Source organism: Zootoca vivipara, chromosome 10 (assembly GCF_963506605.1).
Source record: "Zootoca vivipara chromosome 10, rZooViv1.1, whole genome shotgun sequence".
NCBI lineage: Eukaryota > Metazoa > Chordata > Lepidosauria > Squamata > Lacertidae > Zootoca > Zootoca vivipara.
In genome coordinates, this window is record NC_083285.1 from 64,109,624 (window position 1) to 64,127,776 (window position 18,153).

Genomic DNA, 18,153 nt, shown 5'->3' on the forward strand with positions numbered 1-18,153 from the left:
TGTCGTTCTGCAGGGTGATCTCGGGCTAATCTTAACTTCTCGGCCTACCTCGGACTACCTCCTTGTTGGAAGGAGGACCCTGTATTCCGTTTTGAGGTCCTTCGACCTCACAACCAAAGAGACTTGACCTAAGAGACAAGAGGAAAAGGGAAGGAGAAGGAGAGGGTAAAAAGCAAGCTTGGGCATATGTATAGAATCACACTGCCAGCTGGTTAAATTGGTTACATCTTAGTTAAAGCAACTGTGCTGATCATAGCTGTCAAGTTCTCCCTTTTTTAAAGGGAAATTCCCTTATGCTGAATAGGCTTCCTCGCGAGAAAAGGGAAAACCTGACAGCTATGGTGCTGATTAAGGCAACAGAGTCCTGTTCCTATTAGCTGGGGAATGAGCCCCAATGAACTCAACGGGGCTTACTTCTGTGTAGACCTGCAATTGGCTTGTGCCGTGAAGTTCATAAGAAAGAAAGAGCAGAGGGAGAAATGAAGGCAACCCTTTCTTTGTCTTCCTCCATAGATTTAGAAGGTTGTGGCCCGGGATGGAAACGGACACTTACCTCTGGGTTTTCTTCAACGATGAAATCAAAGCCCCATATTTCTAAAGCAAAGAGCAAGACTAGGAAACGAGCGAGAGGCTTCATTTTGTCCCTTTCCTGGGAACGGCAAGCATAAAGGCCGGGTGGCGGGTCTCTCTGCTCTGCCGAACCAAGTTCAAGGAGGAGTTAAAAACAGCCGCAGAAGGCTCTCTAGTATTTTGAAGGCTCTTTAGAAATGCTAACTTTGGTTGGACTCGGGCAAATATTTGCAAGTTGGGGCACAGGTTAGGGGGTTGTGCAAACAGTGGCTTCTCCATACCGGCATCCTCTGATAATGGCTCGGCTTTGGATAGGCTCTGCTCCGCTTCCCTTTGTAGCTTTTGCCCTCTGCCTCCGGACTGAGTCACGTGCTATGGGAGAGCAGCCTGGCCATGGGATGGAGAGGGGAGAACAAGAGGGGGGGGGGACATGCTGCAAAGGAGAACAGCAAAGAACAGGGGTGGCCTAGCTGGTAACATCCATGGAAGGATCTTCTAGTTAATAGACATCAGTTGGACCTGCAACAGAATGTTGCAGCGCGGGGTGCTCCCCTGTGCAAGAACCCAGCCACTCCATTCTTTCCCCCTCCCCTGCAGTAGATGGTCAACATTCAGTGGCCACTGAGCATGCTCAGTGGGGGGAGTGGGAATTCCGACTCAGACAGCCCCTAAGTGTCAAAAACCCTCTTCCTCCAGATATTTGAAGGAACCAGAAATTGCAGGTGCACCAGGGGCTGGTGGGGCCCGTAGGCAGGGAATAATAGAATCGTAGAATTGGAAGGTACCCCAAGGGTCATCTAGTCCAACCCCCTGCAATGCAGGAATCTCAGCTAAAGCATCCAGGGCAGATGGCCACCCAACCTTTGCTTAAAAATCTCCCAGGAATGGAGAGTTCACCTCCTAAGGGAGTTCATCCCCCTGTCAATCAGCTCTTACCCTCAGAACATTCTTCCTGTTCTTAGGTCAGAAACTCCTTTCTTGTAACTTGAAGCCATTGGTTCGAGTCCTACCCTCCAGAGCAGGAGAAAACAAGCTTGCTCCATCTTCCATGTGGCAGCCCTTCAAATATTTGACGACAGCATTCATATCACCTCTTAGTCCTCTCTTCTCCAGGCTAAATATACCCAGCTCCATCAACTGTTCTCTCACAAGGCTTGGTTTCCTGAACTTTCATCATGGTTGTTGTTGTTGTTGTTGTTGTTGTTGTTGTTGTTGTTGTTATTTTAAAATCACCTAAAAAGTGGAAGAGAACCGGGTTATCAAAGGCAAATCTGGGTGGGGGCTCCTGTGGTTCTCCAGAGATTAGTGGACTCTAACTCCCATCAGCTCCTGCCAGCATCAACAATAGGCAAGGATGGTGGGAGTTGTGGTCTCTGGAGGGCCGCAGGTCCCTGCCCTCTGCCTTACAAGGTAGAAAAGTCCCAAGGGAAACTTAGCAAAACAACTGCCATCAGGCAAACTTATTTGTGTGTGATGGCGGTACTTACCCAGGGCACCACTAGGTGGCAGGGCGTGCTCAGTTATAGTTCAAAGGCGGGGAAAACAATTTGGCTTTCACATTTTGTACACTCCTATTTGCAAATAAAGCCATCTAGCTCCGGGTTTTGTTCACTTTGATCCCAGTACTGTATACGGCATTCCCAGAACTTGCATAAACAAACAACGCACCCTGACTCTCAAGCTCCCACACCCGTGAATCCAGAAACCTCCCCTCTATGATCTTGGCTCCAGATTCCTGAGTAAGAAATAAATAAATCTGCCAGTTTTTGTTTCTCTGCATTTGTCATTTTTCCGACCGCAAGTCCGGTTCTTCTCATTTCCACATCAGTCTGTGGGTTTGTTTGGTTTTTTAAATAATAAATGTCCTCGTGGCAAAGCACTGGCTTTTAAAAATTATTATTATTACCTGTCCTTCCCTGTAAGCTCCCAGGGCAGGTCACACATTAAAAAACAATACGTATTAAAAACCATTTAAAACAACTTTTGACTTACAACCATAAAAATAAGATGTGTCCTAAAAACACATTTTTCTCCTTTTATATACATTTGTTTATGCAATCTTGCCTAACGTAGACATTTTGCAAAGCGATTTCCCCTAATATAATGCATTCTTTCTGGTCTGTTCACTAACAGATGCATTTTATACATACTTATGCACATCTCAGGATATACTTTTTGTTTTGTTTTTTACATACGTTGCAAAATTTGAAGATGTGTGGAATTCAAAGGATGGCTCAATTTAGATTTGCATTCCTTGCTGGCATCCATCTGTCTCGGGAGACAATGGAGGAGTGTGCCATTGTCAAACTTTTGGAAGGTTGCAGCACCTGCTGTGCCTGGAGAGACCGATATGGGAGAGACATGTTTTGTTCCAGCTGGGGCAGACAAAGGCGTCCGGTTGTGCTGCTGCAGATACACCGTTGCATTTGTTCTCTCTGTGTTCCTGCCAGTGGTCATTCCTCTGGTCAGAAAGTGTGGATTAGGTAGGTTCACTTTGAACACAAACGGAATCAAATTCCTCCCCACTCCCTACTCCCGAGGAGACCTCCAGCTACACTGCTCTCTTATGTGCCGTTGCAAACGTTGCGAGTACTTTCAAGCAGAGCCATCTTTCCCATAGTGCATAGTGGTGCGTTGCACCAGGGCGCCGGCTTCTCAGGTGCGCCCCAGCAAGTAGGGGAGCTGCGCGGCTTTGCCGGCCGTCTCCCCTTTCCCTGCACGCCCGCCAGCTGCGCCCCGTCAACCATAGGGCTGGTGGGCATGCAGCTTGCCTCCCAAGCCTCCATGGGATTGCTCTCCTGCAGCGGCACAGGGGAGAGTTGCCCCCCCCCATGGCAGGCAGTGCGCAGCTTCCCCCCCCTCACTATCCATGGTAATTTGGGGGAGCTGGGCAGATATTTGCACTCGGCGCTCATCTGCTAAAGACGGCCCTGCTTTCAAGCATAGCTCAGAGAACAGTTTTGTCTCCTGCACAAATCTGTTTTGAATTGGTGAATACTGCAGTCATTTTTTTAAGTTATGGGGGGAAATTACACTACAATACAGGCTATACAAAAACCAATCAAACAGACCCCCCCCCCAAAAAAAACAGGAGCAAGAAACTTCAGCAGCAAAACATGCCACCAAATGCAAAATCTTTAGCAATCATGTTTCATGCTCCTCATACTGATTTTTTGCCACCTCCGACTGCTGTTAAGGACACCAGAACCCTCCAAGTTGGGGGTTATCTGGTCAGTTGGCAATGGTGCTCATGCAAGCCTGGGAATAAATTCACAAGAGGAATTCCTGCAGTTGCTTCCCCTGCTGGTAAGGAATTGGCTCCGAGGCAGAAATAACAGCTGGTTGCACGATTAGCCGGCAAGTCAGGACAGTGTGTGTGGGTGTGTATTCTTATTTGACCTCCGAGAGAGCTGGCAACCTCTTTTGGGCTGGCCTTGGCCCAGGACTGACCAGTTGCCAACGACTAATGTGGAAAGACAGGTGTTGGCCTAAGCAGCTCACTCTGTCGCTTTGGAGTGGAGACGTGTTCAGATCTTTCATTCTGGAGCGTGCGCGCCACTTTGCAGGGCACACCTCTCGCATCGAGCCCTGCAGACAAGCCACACGGCCGAGCATGTACCCGTTCATGTAACACGCCTGTTTGTTTTGGGCACAGGTTTGTTCCTTGGGAGCCGCCAATAAGCAGAAACAAGCTCACATCCGCATGTTCTCATTGTGAAGCGTGCAGTGCCAAACAAAACAGCCACTCGAAAGCTGTCCTTGGCTATCAAAAGGAGAGAGGGAGATGAGAGGGAGAAGAGGAAAGGCTGTAGCTCTCGGTGGCAGATCATCTGCTTTGCATGCAGAAGATCCTGGGTTCAATTCCTGGCAACTCCAGGCAGAACTAGGACAGATCCTGATCTAGAATCCTGGACAGCCTCTGCCAGTCAGTGAAGACGTTACTGAGCTGGATGGACCAACAGTCTGATTTGGTATACATTATTATTATTATTATTATTATTATTATTATTATTATTATTATTATTATTATTTACCACCCTTTCATCAAAAGATCTCAGGAGAGTTTGCAAGATAAAAACACGAGATAAAGCACAAATAAAACAGAAACAACAATACAAGAACCCTCCTGCCACAAACACATTTGAAAGGCTGTCGAATATTTATCAGCCAAAAGCTTGGTTGAAAAGGAAGAGCATTCTACAAACAGGGGGCCACTGCAGAAAAGGCCCTTTATCATGTGACCACGCTCCGGACCTCACATGAAGGAGGCACATTAAGAAGGGCTTCAGATGATGAAGGCAGAGTCCGGGTCGGTTTATAGGGTGGGGAGGAGGTCCTTGAGGTTCCTAAGCCATTTAAGGCAGCTTCCTATGTTTCTAGGGGAATGCGAGAATTGGTTGTCATGATACACCAGTCCTCCTCTGAGCCGACAGTGCAGAAAGCTTCCTTCCCTTCTGCCATGTTTGGTGGATGTGGAAGAAGAGAGAGGCTAGGACCTGCTGGGCTGCCACAATTAATTCCCACAGAAGGCCACCTAGTTATTTTCATGAAGATAGGCGGTGGGGCTCAGTTCTGCTGGAAGCTGTGGCCTGTAATCCCAGGGCGAAGTAAGTGATAACATAAGGTTACCAGATTTTTTTTCAAAGAATCCGGGGACGCTTTTTTTTTTTTGAAAAGAGAAAAAAAAGTTTTGTTTTGTTTTTATTAAAAAAGAAGTAATCTCTTCTGTGGTCTCCTCTGTTGCGCAGCCTTCCTCTGGGCCCATGCAGTAGGCTCAGCCACGGTGGCGGCAGCAGCAGCAGCAGCACGGCAAGGTTGGGGCGCCCCTCTTTTCCCCTCCTTCCTCTTTCTCTCTCTCCCTTCTCCTTCTCCTCTCCTCCTTCTCCCTGCATCAGCTCCGGGGCTTTCCTGGCCCCGGAGCGCCACTGGGCAGTCAGCCGGTGGCCGCGCTCTCTCGCTCCCGGCTCAATTTGGGTCGTGGGGTGGAGTCACCGGTTCCCCCAGTTGACGCACCGGGCATCCCCGGTTCCCCCTCGGCAGCGGCAGTCTCAGCAGCCCAGAGCCAGCCTGGTAGAGCAGTTGGCTCTGGATGGCTTCAGGAGCTGCTCGCTGCCGTGGCGCCCGCCATTTTGCCTTGCCAGAAGTCCCCATATGATGTGTCTTGTGCCATTGAACCAACCACGCAACATTCATTCCCTACTAATAAATCTATAACACTTAAAATATAAATCCAGGGACGTTAAATGAAATCTGGGGACATTCCGGGGACAGATTTTGTCCGGGGACAGAGTTGTCAATCCGGGGACTGTCTGGTAAGGATAACAGCACCCTTCACATGCACCAAGGCACCACCTTAGCCTTACTTTACATCAGGGGTGGCCAACTTTCAAGAGACTGCGATCTACTCACAGAGATAAAAACTGGCAGTGATCTACCCCCTTTTTGTGGGTTCAGGTCAAAGTTGTTGAGTTTTTTTAGGAAGGAAAGCCCTGTTTTGGGGGGTTCACGTAAAAGTTGTTGATCTTCTTTAGGGAAGAGAAAAGCGACGTTGAGCTTTGTTGCTTTTTTTTTTTTAAGGAAGGAAAGCCCTGTTTTGGATGGTTAAGGTCATTTTAGGGGTGCAGGGCAAAGATGTTGAGCTTTTTTTAGGGAAGCCAAAGTTTTTTAGCTTCTTTGGGGGGAGCCACTGATCTACCAGTGATCTACCACAGACATCCAGTGATCTACCGGTAGATCACGATCTACCTGTTGGACATGCCTGCTTTACATCATCCAGAGCTTTCAGCCTGATGCTGGGAGCACATAAAGAGAGCATTGGTGGATCAGGCCAGCATCTTGGTCTTACAGGGCCCAAGCAGATGTTTGAGGGAAGCCCAAAAGCAGGACATGAGCACATCTGGGACCAGGGATGAGAAAATCTGTCAATACCAGTTTCTCATTTTTTTCTAAATTCAGCTCTCCACACTTCCCCACCGGTTTTTTAAAAAGCCATCATGAAAATTCACCAGCGGCTTCGTGGTACACAAACATCTTTTTGAATTCCGCTTTGCACATCTTTGCAAGCCGTTCCCCCCGAGACGATGCACGTTCGTGTGCCATTGTCCACAATACAGTGGTGCCTCGGTTAACGAATGCCCTGCTTAACGAAATTTCCGCTTAACGAAAGGATTTTTCGAGCAGAGCTTGCTTCGCTAGACGAATGCGCTTTACGAAAAATTCGTCTAGCGAAGCGCGGTTTCCCATAGGAATGCATTGAAATTCAATTAATGCGTTCCTATGGGCAAAAAAAAATTCAAAAAAAAATTCAATGCATTCCTATGGAATTCGCTAGACGAATTTTTCGCTATAAGAAAAGACCCGTGGAACGAATTGATTTCATCTAGCGAGGCACCACTGTATAGCCATTTGTATGTATCCACTGTATATGCATTCCTGCACACATTCCTTGGCTGGAGAATCACATTGCAAAATTTGGAGAAGCGTGAATTTTGGTGGGCAGCCCGGTTTTCGGCTCGTGCGCTCTTCAGGAAAGCACAGAACAGGTGGGTTCACCTTTTAGAGGCAAACTGAATCGAATTTCTCACACACCCCTCTCTTCCCTATCTGGGACTGAGCTGAATCTGGAAGAAATGAAACCCAGAATCTTGGCCGAAGCAAGTGGAGCTCCTGAGCAACTGGACTTTATCAGGAAATCCAGCAAGATGAGCTTGTGTTTCCCTTTCTGGTAAATTAAACTTGAGCGAGGAAACCCCGGGCTTGGCTATGAACTCTGGCAAAGGGGCTGGGTCCAGGGGAGGAGAGAAGGGCGAGGCGAGCAGCCAAGCAGACTGCCGTCAGATGCTTTCCCCATCTCAGTGAGCTGCAGGCTGAGATGTGAATTCACCCAGTCCCTCTCATTTTGGGTCGTGTTTTCCACCATGATCTGGCTGGTATGGCTTTGCTGTCGTCTCTCGGCCGTTTCTGCACAGCAAGATCCCGAACTCCTAGCCAGGGACCTAGAAGAAGCTGAGATTTTGGATTACAACCTCATTGACAATGTAAGATCTTTTTAATAATAATAATAATAATAATAATAATAATAATAATAATAATAATAATAATATTGTTGTGGGTTTGTGGCCAGATTATAGGAGACTGTTAACAGGCAGGGAGCAGAATAACTGAGAAAGGGTGTGTGGAGCTCAGCTCCTGTGGCTTGAGGAGCAATCCGACATAATTTAGCAAGCAAAGCTTTTCTCTTAGCCCAGTGGGTAAAGGTTCGCTGGTTTTCTTCCTGTGTGTCCAGCTGCTGTTAAAATAAAAGGGTGGGGTAGCTGAAAATAAATTAAAAAGTGGCAAGCTTAATTAAGGAAAAGACCTTCGCAATCATCCCTTATATGCAGAGTTGGCAAGTTTAGTCCCTAAAAGGGTTCCCTTATCATATAATAAGAGTTCTATGAGAAATGCAGCTACAAATCATAGAATTGTAGTGTTAGAAGGGAACCCCGAGGATCATCTAGTCCAACCCCCTGCAATGCGGGGAATCTCAGCTAAAGAAAACCCTGACTTTGGAGGGGTGATATTTATACCTGGCAAATAAATAAAACAATATTCAAACTTAAGGTGCAGGAGGGCCCCATTCTTGAAGGCTGGATTTGACAGCCCTGCTTAAACATGAATGATGCCACCCCCGGTAGCTAAATAGAGCCTCCCTTTTCAACTGCAGTATACCTTGGTACTGAGGACAAACAACAGAGGACGTTCATCACCCGGCTTGCATGCTTCCTGTAGCCCTTTGCTTGCTCAATATAGTTTGCTTGCCTCTCAGTTTTCTTCTGTGCTGAAGGATAACTGAGATAGGATCTATTATACTGTGACAGTAAGAGCTGTTCGGCAGTGGAATTTGCTACCAAGGAGTGTGGTGGAGTCTCCTTCTTTGGAGGTCTTTAAGCAGAGGCTTGACAGGCATATGTCAAGAATGCTTTGATGGTGTTTCCTGCTTGGCAGGGGGTTGGACTGGATGGCCCTTGTGGTCTCTTCCAACTCTACGATTCTATGATTCTTTTGGGGTGGGGGGGAAGGATTGCTGTACATTGCCCTGAAACCCATCCTGATGATGGACATTTTGGAATTTCAATCAGTCTGGCTCGTCAGACTACTAGCTGCAATCCTATGCACACTTACTCGAGAGTAAGGCCCACTCAGCCTGAGGAGACTTTCTCCCAGGTAGACATAGGACTGTACTGTAAATGGACCTTCGGTCTGATTTAGGAAGGCTGTTTTTTCCATCCCCAACTCTCTCAGAAGCCAAAGTCAGAATGCTCAAATATCCCTTCATCCGTCTTGGGGTTTCACCTCGCTAGGGTTGTTTAATTTCCCAGCAAAGGGTCTGCTGGTTTCTCTTTAAGGTTTCCAGACTCAAAAGAGAGCAGGGCAATTAAAGGCACAGAAGTCCTGTCCTCTATTGAGTCTGGCAACCCTACACCTTGCCCCTTCAGACAATTCGAGGTGCTATCTCTGGAACCCACGCAGGGCCGTCACAACTATGTCGGGCGCCCTGGCGCCGTGGTGCGGAGATCGCTCCAGCGCCCCCGCTCCACCCCGTTTCTTGTCGCGGCTGGTGGGCGGGCGCAGAACGTAGCATGGCTTCCACGCGACTCTGCCGGGCCGGCGCCCTGGCCCCCCGCACCACCCAGTCTACCCCTAGAGCCGGCCCTGAACCCACAGGTTGTTTTCTCAGCTTCCGTCTCATCTTTCCCCAGATTCTCTGTGTTTTGTTTGGGATCTTGTGCAAAGCGAGAGGCGTGTTGTCCTTTACACCACAGGAACACCTAACTAAACAAGCCTAAGGAATTCACTAGGAAATCCTGGGTTGAATGGCAGGTGAGAGGCAAACACACAGAACAAAAGGAAATAGCAACTTTTACCCTGGGGGAAAAATAGCTTCAGAGTGATCTGGAGGTGAAGATGCTGGTGAGGGGAGGCAGCTGGGGAGGGGCACTTAACCCAGTGATGAGGAACCATCATGTGGTTCCTCCGGAGGCTATTGGACACCAAGTCCCATCAGCCCCAGCCAGCAAGGGCAACAGGCAAGGAATGATGGGAGTTGGAGTCCAATAGCATCTGGAAGCCCTACCTGCAGGTTGCCCACCACAGGCTTAACCCTTTCCATGCCCACTGCTTTCCCTCTGCTATTCTGCCACAGGGGCAGTTTTCAATATGTTTTACCTATGCATCTTTCATGAGGGGCCGGCTGCTTAAGGCATCCACTTACACATCACCAAAAAAGAGGGAACTGATCGCAGAAAGAAAGCATAGGTCTGTGTACATTTTGCACACCCTAATTTATATTTATCAATGCAACAGCTGTGGGTGACATCCAGCTAAAATCCAGGGTATGACATCCAAGTCATACCCTGAGCAGACCCATTGTTCTGCTTTGCCCAGCTGGCATCGAACCCATGACAGGGCCTTCTCAGTGGTGGCTCCCCATTCATGGAATGCCCTCCCTCATGAGGTGCGTCTCCCTCCCTCATTGTTGACTTTCAGGAGTGAATTCAAAAACATCCCTGCTTACCCCAGGCATTTGATGACTGCAAGATACTGCCCCTGGCAGAAAATATGATCGCATTTAACCTTCTTTTTAAAATGTTGTTAACGATATTGCAATTGATGTGTTTGCCGCCCTCAATGCCCTTGGGAGGAAGGGCGGGATACAAACTGAATAAGATATTCTATAACTGCAGTAGAAACAGAATGCACTTCACCATGGGGGGGGGGGAAGGATTGTCTCTGAGTTTGTCATCCGGTGGCTCACTATCAATGGGTAACTTCAAGGCTCCTGCTGCTTCCTTTTCTTAACGACTCATTATCATTAAACCAGCCCTGGGCCACATTCATGCATTTAAAGCATTATCATGTCACTTTAAACAGCCATGACTTCCCGCAAAGGATTCTGGGAGCTGTAGTTTGCTAAGGGTGCCAAGAAGCCCCTGGTCCCCTTACAGAGCTTTGATTCCCAGAGTTCCCTGGGAAGAAGGATTTATCGTTAAACCACTCTGGAAATGGTAGCTCTGAGAGAGAATTAAGATGTCTCTTGATGTATGCTGTTGTCAATAGGCAGGGAGTTCCAAAGTGAATAAGCTGCCCCAAGAAATGATTGATTTCTTAAAACCTCAGAGAGTGAGGGTTATGTGGCACCTGTCTCTCCCCCCTTTTTTGTAGTTCTGAAAACTTTGGGGTATTCCCCAGCATACGAATACTCCCTGGTGTGTGTGTGTGTGTGTGTGTGTGTGTGTGTGTGAGAGAGAGAGAGAGAGAGAGAGAGAGAGAGAGAGAGAGAGAGAGAGAAGGAGAGAGAAGCAATTTTGTTTACATGAGCAACAGCACTCATGCTTGGAAACTGGAAACAGAAGGAATAATGCTGGCAGTGAAGTATTAAAGGTAAAGGTAAAGGGACCCCTGACCGTTAGGTCCAGTCGTGGACGACTCTGGGGTTGCGGCACTCATCTTGCTTTACTGGTCGAGGGAGCTGGTGTACAGCTTCTGGGTCATGTAGCCAGCATGACTAAGCTAAGCCGCTTCTGGCGAACTAGAGCAGCACATGGAAATGCCATTTACCTTCCGCCGGAGTGGTACCTATTTATCTACTTGCACTTTGACGTGCTTTCGAACTGCTAGGTGGGCAGGAGCTGGGACCGAGCAACGGGAGCTCACCCCGTCGTGGGGATTTGAACCGCCGACCTTCTGATCGGCAAGCCCTAGGCTCTGAGGTTTAACCCACAGCGCCAGGGTACTGTTAATGCAACTAAAGTGTATTCATCAAAGACGAGGAACCAAAACTATGGAACTCCCTTCCACAGGATGCAATGTCAGCTACCAACCTGGATGGCTTTAAAACAGGATTAGACAGAGTCATGGAGGAAAGAGCTACTGATGGTTATTTGCCATGGTGCTTCTGAATACCAGTTGCTGGAAACCACAGGAGGGGAGAGGGCTCTTGTGTTCGAATCCTGCTCGCGGGCTTCCAACAGACATCTGGCTGGTCGCTGTGAGGAAAGGATGCTGAACTAGATGGGCCATTGGTCTGATCCTGCAGGCTCTTTTTATGTTCTTATATCCCCACCTCCAGATGTTGTTGGACTCCAACTCCCATCGTCTCCAGCCAGCCTGGTCAGTGGGGAGGGAGGATGAGAGTCGAATTCCAGCAACATCTGAAAGGCTACAGGTCAATGTGGATTGCGTGAAATAGTTTTTACAGAACTCTGTTTCCTATTTGCAATATTTTGGAATCTGGACCCAAGTTTCCCCAGCCCAGTCAAGGGGACTTTACTCCCCCGGTTTATATTCTATATTTAAGTCAGAGAAGCATTTCCAAATCCAGGGGATTTCTCTGCAATCACGACGGGTTGCAGAACTACATTTGACAGATCAGCTTAGTTGCTGGCTGGGCGGGAGGCATTGCGAAGGAATGACTTGGCTGTGGGATATATTCACGTCATTCACTTTTCCGCCCCGGGGCAGCAATAAACAAATGCCCACACTTGTTGCCAGGGGTTGTTGCGGTAGCGCTGGTTAACATCATCTGTTCCAGCGAGAGGTTTATAAAGCTGCCAGCTCGCATGCCCTTCCTGTGGGTTATTGCTTTGCAAGGACATAAATGCAATCTGCAAAATGGTCCGGCAATTGCGTTTTCTACACATCTGCTCTGCAGGGCTTGTTTCTTAGCAGAAAGTTCTACAGAATGGGCCACCGGCCAGCCAGGCATAAGCCAAATTGCTGGTGGGTTGGCCCTCTGGGGTTTTTCATTACAGAATTATTATTTTTATTTATTAATAGCATTTTATTGCATTATGCATTTATTGCATTTTAAACACAGCTTTTCCTCCAAGAAGCTCATAGTGGGTCACGTGCTTCTCCCTGCTTATTAAATCCCCACAACAACCCTGCGAGGTAGGTTAGGCTGAGAAACAGTGTCTGGCCCAAAGTCACCCAACTGAGCTTCATTTCCGAGTAGGGATTTGAACCCGGGTCTCCCAGGTCGTATCCCAACACTGTAACCACTACACAGCACTATCAGGATAACATGACAAGTGTACATTTTCACATGCACGATATCGGCTTCAAATTCTAGAAAACATTTAGATCAAGGGTGTTGTGCTTCAGCCGTGTGTGTGTGTGAATGCGGGCCCCCCGGACCACACTATATGGCCCTCAGAACCTTCCCAAGGCCACACCCATCTCTCTGGGCTACAGCCCCCATCAGCACTTCTCGGATCTCTTCTCCAGTGCATTGGTCTGGTTGCAATTGTTACTATAATTATAAAGATATTTAAATCCCACCTTTCTTCCAAGTTTGCAGTTTACAACATTTAAAAACATCATCACAGAACACAGGGTAATAAAAATAAAGTAGCTAAAAACAGCAATGGCATGTGTTCCGGAGCTGAGAAAATATCTCTTGCTTGCCTAGACTGATGATGGAGAGGTGAGCGTGACTTTTGCATGGTTGGGATGTAGCCTGCTGTACAAAGGTATCATGTTTGCTCCTTCCACTTTTGCCTCTGGTCACGACCACCCTTGGCATGCAGTCCTGGGAGGGCTGGTGTCAGGGTGGGTGTCAGGAGCAGGCCAGCAATAACTCACATGGTGCCAGTGAAGTTCTCTCTCTTTTTTCAAAGAAACAAACAACTCAGGAGTCCAGGCCTAGTAAGCACAGCAGCTCTTCTCTGCAGGCTCCTTCCAATCTGAGGCTCCTTCGTCTTGCCTGTCTTTGCTCCGCTCTCTTCATACCTCTTTGGGTTCTGGGAGACCCGGCGGAAGGGAGCTGGTCACTGCAGGAAGGGGAGACAGCCTGGCTTCCTGACCAGCCTGACTCCTTTCTGCCTCTTGGCTCCTCTCCTCTCCAACTTCTGCCTCTGATTCTGGACTGTTCTCTGCCACAGACTCTTCCTGCTCACTAAGTCCCATTGCCTCTTCAGCTTCCTCCTCTTCCTAGTCTTCTCCCTCTTCTCCCTCTGACCACTTATTGTCATCCTACCACCAATCCCCTGGCTCCAATCCTTCCTCCCTTGGGGTTCCCCAGCTGGTGTCTCCCACCATTCCTATGCTTCCAGCTAATCTATGACAGCTGACCATGAAGGAATGTGGTCAGTAGAGGGTAGTCCATTAGGGCAAATGGGTCAGTGCCCCAACAGCCTCAGGCTGTCCACACCTGCCAATCTTCTTTCTTACAACCAGTTCCGAAGGTGGCCTTGGCTGTTGGTTTCTTCCTCCTTGGTTTTCAGTGTTGCACTAGTAGAACTCAGCAGGAATGCGGATGAGGACAAAGCAAGATCTAGTCGGCTCTGCCTGCCATTGGCTCTGGCTCCCCCTACTGTTGGGCTCCCTTCCTTCTGCCCTACCAGTTCCAATAGGCACCAACCACGAATGGCGGTAGCCCTCCCCCCACCCTTCAATGAGCCAAATCGCTGGAAAGAAAATGAATGAAGGTGCCATACTTTGCACCAAAATCACTTCCATTCTGCGTCTGCAAGAGAATGGTGGAAACAGCTGCAAAGGAGATCACGTGTGTTTTGACAGTGGGGAATGCGTGACTTAGCTCCAACATCTTACAGGTAGGTAGCCGTGTTGGTCTGCTGTAGTCGAAACAAAATAAAAAGCATGCACACAGAAGCTCATACCAATGACAAACTTAGTTGGTCTCTAAGGTGCTACTGGAAGGAATTTTTTTATTTTGTTTCGACTCCAGCATCTTGGCATTCCAGCCTCCATGTAAACAGTCATAAAAATATCATTTCTGGGAGGCAAAATAGCAGATATAAATTGACAGCAAGGAAAATTGTAGGGTGGGGGATGGGAGGCAAAATATACCCTTACATTCCTGAAGTTCCTGTTCCTTTTCACCAGGGAAAGGGCTTATTGCTCACTTTTAAGAGGGGGATTCTGTAGAAACACTTTCACTGAACACTATCCTTTCTTCCTTGCCGGAACATTGCACATAATATGAGAAATTCAAATTGCATCCTTATCAGGAAGAACTTCCTGACAGTAAGCTGTTGGGAACCAACTCCTTCAGGAAGTTGTGGACTCTCCTTCCTTAGAGGTTTTTAACCAGAGGATGGATGGCCATCTGTCATGGATGCTTTAGTTGAGATTCTTGCATTGCAGGGGGTTGGACTAGATGACCCTCAGGGTCCCTTCCAACTCTACAGTTCTTTGATTCTATTATTCTAACCTCTGCTTAAAAACCACTGAGGAAGGAGAGTCCACCACCTCCCGAGGGCATCAGTTCCACAGCCCAACAGCTCTCACTGTCTAAATCCATATAATCCAATGTTCCTATATAAGTGCCTCTGTTTTGGGGCCTGCCATTAAGATCATCCTCCTAGTTACAACCTCTGAGACCCAGCAGGAGGGAGCTGAAAGGCAGTAACACCCCCTGGGTTGGCTGTAAGCAAGAAGGCAGGTAGCTGGGGGCTGGCGGAGAGCAGACTGAGGTGGTGGGGCAGCCCCCCTAGGGTTGCCATGTGTTGAAGAGCAAAAAAAAGAGGACACATTTGCAGACTTCTACTTTTAACTACCGATCTCTATATCAACTCTACCCATGAAAAAGAGGACATGTCCTTGAAAAAGAGGCCATATGGTAACCATTCAATGAATGGACCAGCCTCCATTGCTACAGTACATGTACCAGCTAAAAGCAACTGTCCAAGTTAGCTTCCTACATAGGAGGAAGCCGTCCTTCAGATCCCATTCAGGACCTTAAAGACTAAGACCAGAAAGTTGAATTGTGCTTGGAAATGGGCTGGCAATCAGCCAACTGGTTTGAGAACCGGTGAGATGCCTTCTGTTTAGCTGTTGTTGTTGTTTAGTCGTTTAGTCATGTCCTACTCTTCATGACCCCATGGACCATAGCACGCCAGGCACTCCTGTCTTGCACTGCCTCCCGCAGTTTGGTCAAACTCATGTTCGTAGCACTGTCCAAACATCTTGTCCTCTGTCGTCCCCTTCTCCTTGTGCCCTCAATCTTTCCCAACATCTCATGAGGTAGCCAAAGTATTGAAGTCTCAGCTTCACAATCTGTCCTTCCAGTGAGCCCTCAGGGCTGATTTCCTTAAGAATGGATAGGTTTGATCTTCTTGCAGTCCATGGGACTCTCAAGAGTCTCCTCCAGCACCATAATTCAAAAGCATCAATTCTTCAGCGACCAGCCTTCTTTATGGTCCAGCTCTCACTTCCATACATCACTACTGGGAAAACCATAGCTTTAACTATATGGACCTTTGTCTACAAGGTGATGTCTCTGCTTTTTAAGATGCTGTCTAGGTTTGTCATTGCTTTTCTCCCAAGAAGCAGGCGTCTTTTAATTTCGTGACTGCTGTCACCATCTGCAGTGATCAAGGAGCCCAAGAAGGTGAAATCTCTCACTGCCTCCATTTCTTCCCCTTCTATTTGCCAGGAGGTGATGGGACCAGTGGCCATGATCTTGGTTTTTTTGATGTTGAGCTTCAGACCATATTTTGCGCTCTCCTCTTTCACCCTCATTAAAAGGTTCTTTAATTCCTCCACACTTTCTGCCACCAAGGTTGTGTCATCTGCATATCTGAGGTTGTTGATATTTCTTCCGGCAATCTTAATTCCGGCTTGGGATTCATCTAGTCCAGCCTTTCGCATGATGAATTCTGCATATAAGTTAAATAAGCAGGGAGACAATATACAGCCTGTATATTGTAACTGTTCAGCTAGTTACAGTTAACCGTCTTGCTGCAGTTAAAACCAGTATGGTATAGTCAGTGCTGGATTTACGTATAATCTAAACAAGCTATAGTTTAGGGCCCCACTCTCTTGGCCCCCCCCTAAAAAATTTCACTGTTAATATACTTCTTCTTAATTGTATTTCAGTTCAACAATTACCTTGACAAAATACATATTTTGTTATGTTAAAATGGCTTTAGATACCTATAGAATAGAATAGAATAGTAATTCATTCGCCAAGTACTTACATACCGTACTTGCAATTTGCTTTGGCTAATTTTACAATGTAAATGTACTTTATACAAAATATCTGTTAAATATCTGTGTGAGGATCGGAGTGTGCAGAACACTATTTCAAGCAAAGAGGAGCCACTCCGACTGCGCCTGGAGCTTTTGCCTTGTGTCCCTGTAGTGACTTCAGAACAGGTTGAGGTGGTTGTTGGTGCCTCTGGCGCCGAGTGAATTGCTCTAGTTGATAATGCTTGACTTTGCTATAAAACTGATTCAGGTCGTTTGCCAATTTTTGACTCTCCGGAGCAGAAGAATATGTTTTCTTATATTCAGTAAAAGATGTTCTCTTATATTCAGAAATGTTCTGTAAATTCTTCCAAAGAGTAGCCGAGACAGGTTTGAGAATTGAGTCCGAATCATAGATTCGTTTTGCCACTATAATCTCCTTCGTCAGTGCGCTCCTAGCTTGGTTGTACAAATTTCTGTCTCCTTTCCTCGAACCCTCCGCTTTAGCATATCGGAGTTTCCTTGAGTTTCCTTGATTAATAAGGTGCAGATCATCTATTACGTCCCTAAATTACCATACAGCATATATTCAACACAAAGAACAGTGACAATTTGTTCTTGACAAGGGACAGCTGGACATATAAAGGGCTCTGTTACCTTCAGTAGCTTAGGGCCTCATCTAACCTAAATCTGGCCCTGGGCGTAGTGGACAATTATTATTTATTAAATTTTTATACTGCCCTCCACCCATAGATCTCCAGGACCTGGGAGACTAAGGTTCAAATCTGCACGCGGCCATGAAGCTCTCTGGGTGATCTTGGCCCAACCACTCATTCTCAATCTAACCTATCTCACAGGGTTGTGGCGAGGATAAAACAGGGAGAGCCGTGTACCCCCCCCACCTTGAGCTCCTTGGAGAAAAAAAGCGGGATATAAGTGCAATAGATAGATAGATAGATAGATAGATAGATAGATAGATAGATAAGAAAACATCTCAGAAACAACAGCTGTTCCAAGGGCAGTCCCATGTATAACAGATCAGAGGGGTCTTATCTGTATTTTACCAGCGTGTGGATCACAGTAGCACGGCTGCAACGTGACTTACAAAATTCTAAAAGGTTCCCTGCATAGCTGGCTGTGTGTGTGTGTGTTTGTGTACACTTTATGGGGATAGATTGGCTTTGCGCCAAGGCCCATGCATTCCTTTGCTTGACTGCTGCACGTTCCAGCATTCAAACCAGGACACAAACCCGGCGATAACTTGGCAATACAATCAAAATTCCATTTCGCAGCTTTGTCCTGTGAATTTGTTTGCTTTCAAGCGCACGTGTGTGTATAAATATAAGGAGAACTTGTCGGTTAGACAAGCAATCGCTCAGTACAAAACTGCCCATGACCGCAACCGTTTTATTTCTCAGTTGAAATGATTTCTTTCCTGCGCCAGGGATTGCCAGTGTGGTACCCATGAGCTCAGTGATGCCTGCAGGAAGCCTGCTAGCAAGGCTTGGGCACGAGAGTCCTCTCCCCTCCTGCATAGCTGCCAAGTTCCGGCCTGAGAAATAAGGGACTGGACCGGAAGTAGCAGACCGGAAGTGGCGCTGCCGCCATTTT

At 47.4% G+C, this 18,153-nt stretch overlaps 2 protein-coding genes across 4 annotated transcripts in view; one reads left to right on the top strand and one right to left on the bottom strand.

Annotated features, from left to right (window-relative positions):
• The window catches only part of ITIH2 (inter-alpha-trypsin inhibitor heavy chain 2), a 41,964-nt gene extending 41,189 nt beyond the window's left edge, over positions 1-775 (bottom strand). For all 3 annotated transcript variants that reach the window (XM_060279210.1, XM_060279212.1, XM_060279209.1), the window contains exon 1: positions 554-775. In XM_060279210.1, coding sequence (XP_060135193.1) covers positions 554-637 — 84 coding nt within the window. In that variant the 5' untranslated portion in view covers positions 638-775. The remainder of the gene's footprint in view (positions 1-553) is intronic.
• Positions 776-7,334: 6,559 nt separating this feature from the next.
• ITIH5 (inter-alpha-trypsin inhibitor heavy chain 5) overlaps positions 7,335-18,153 on the top strand; it is a 55,725-nt gene continuing 44,906 nt past the window's right edge. Inside the window, exon 1 of the mRNA XM_035127994.2 lies at positions 7,335-7,607. Within this exon, the coding sequence (XP_034983885.2) occupies positions 7,488-7,607 (120 nt within the window). The 5' untranslated portion in view covers positions 7,335-7,487. The remainder of the gene's footprint in view (positions 7,608-18,153) is intronic.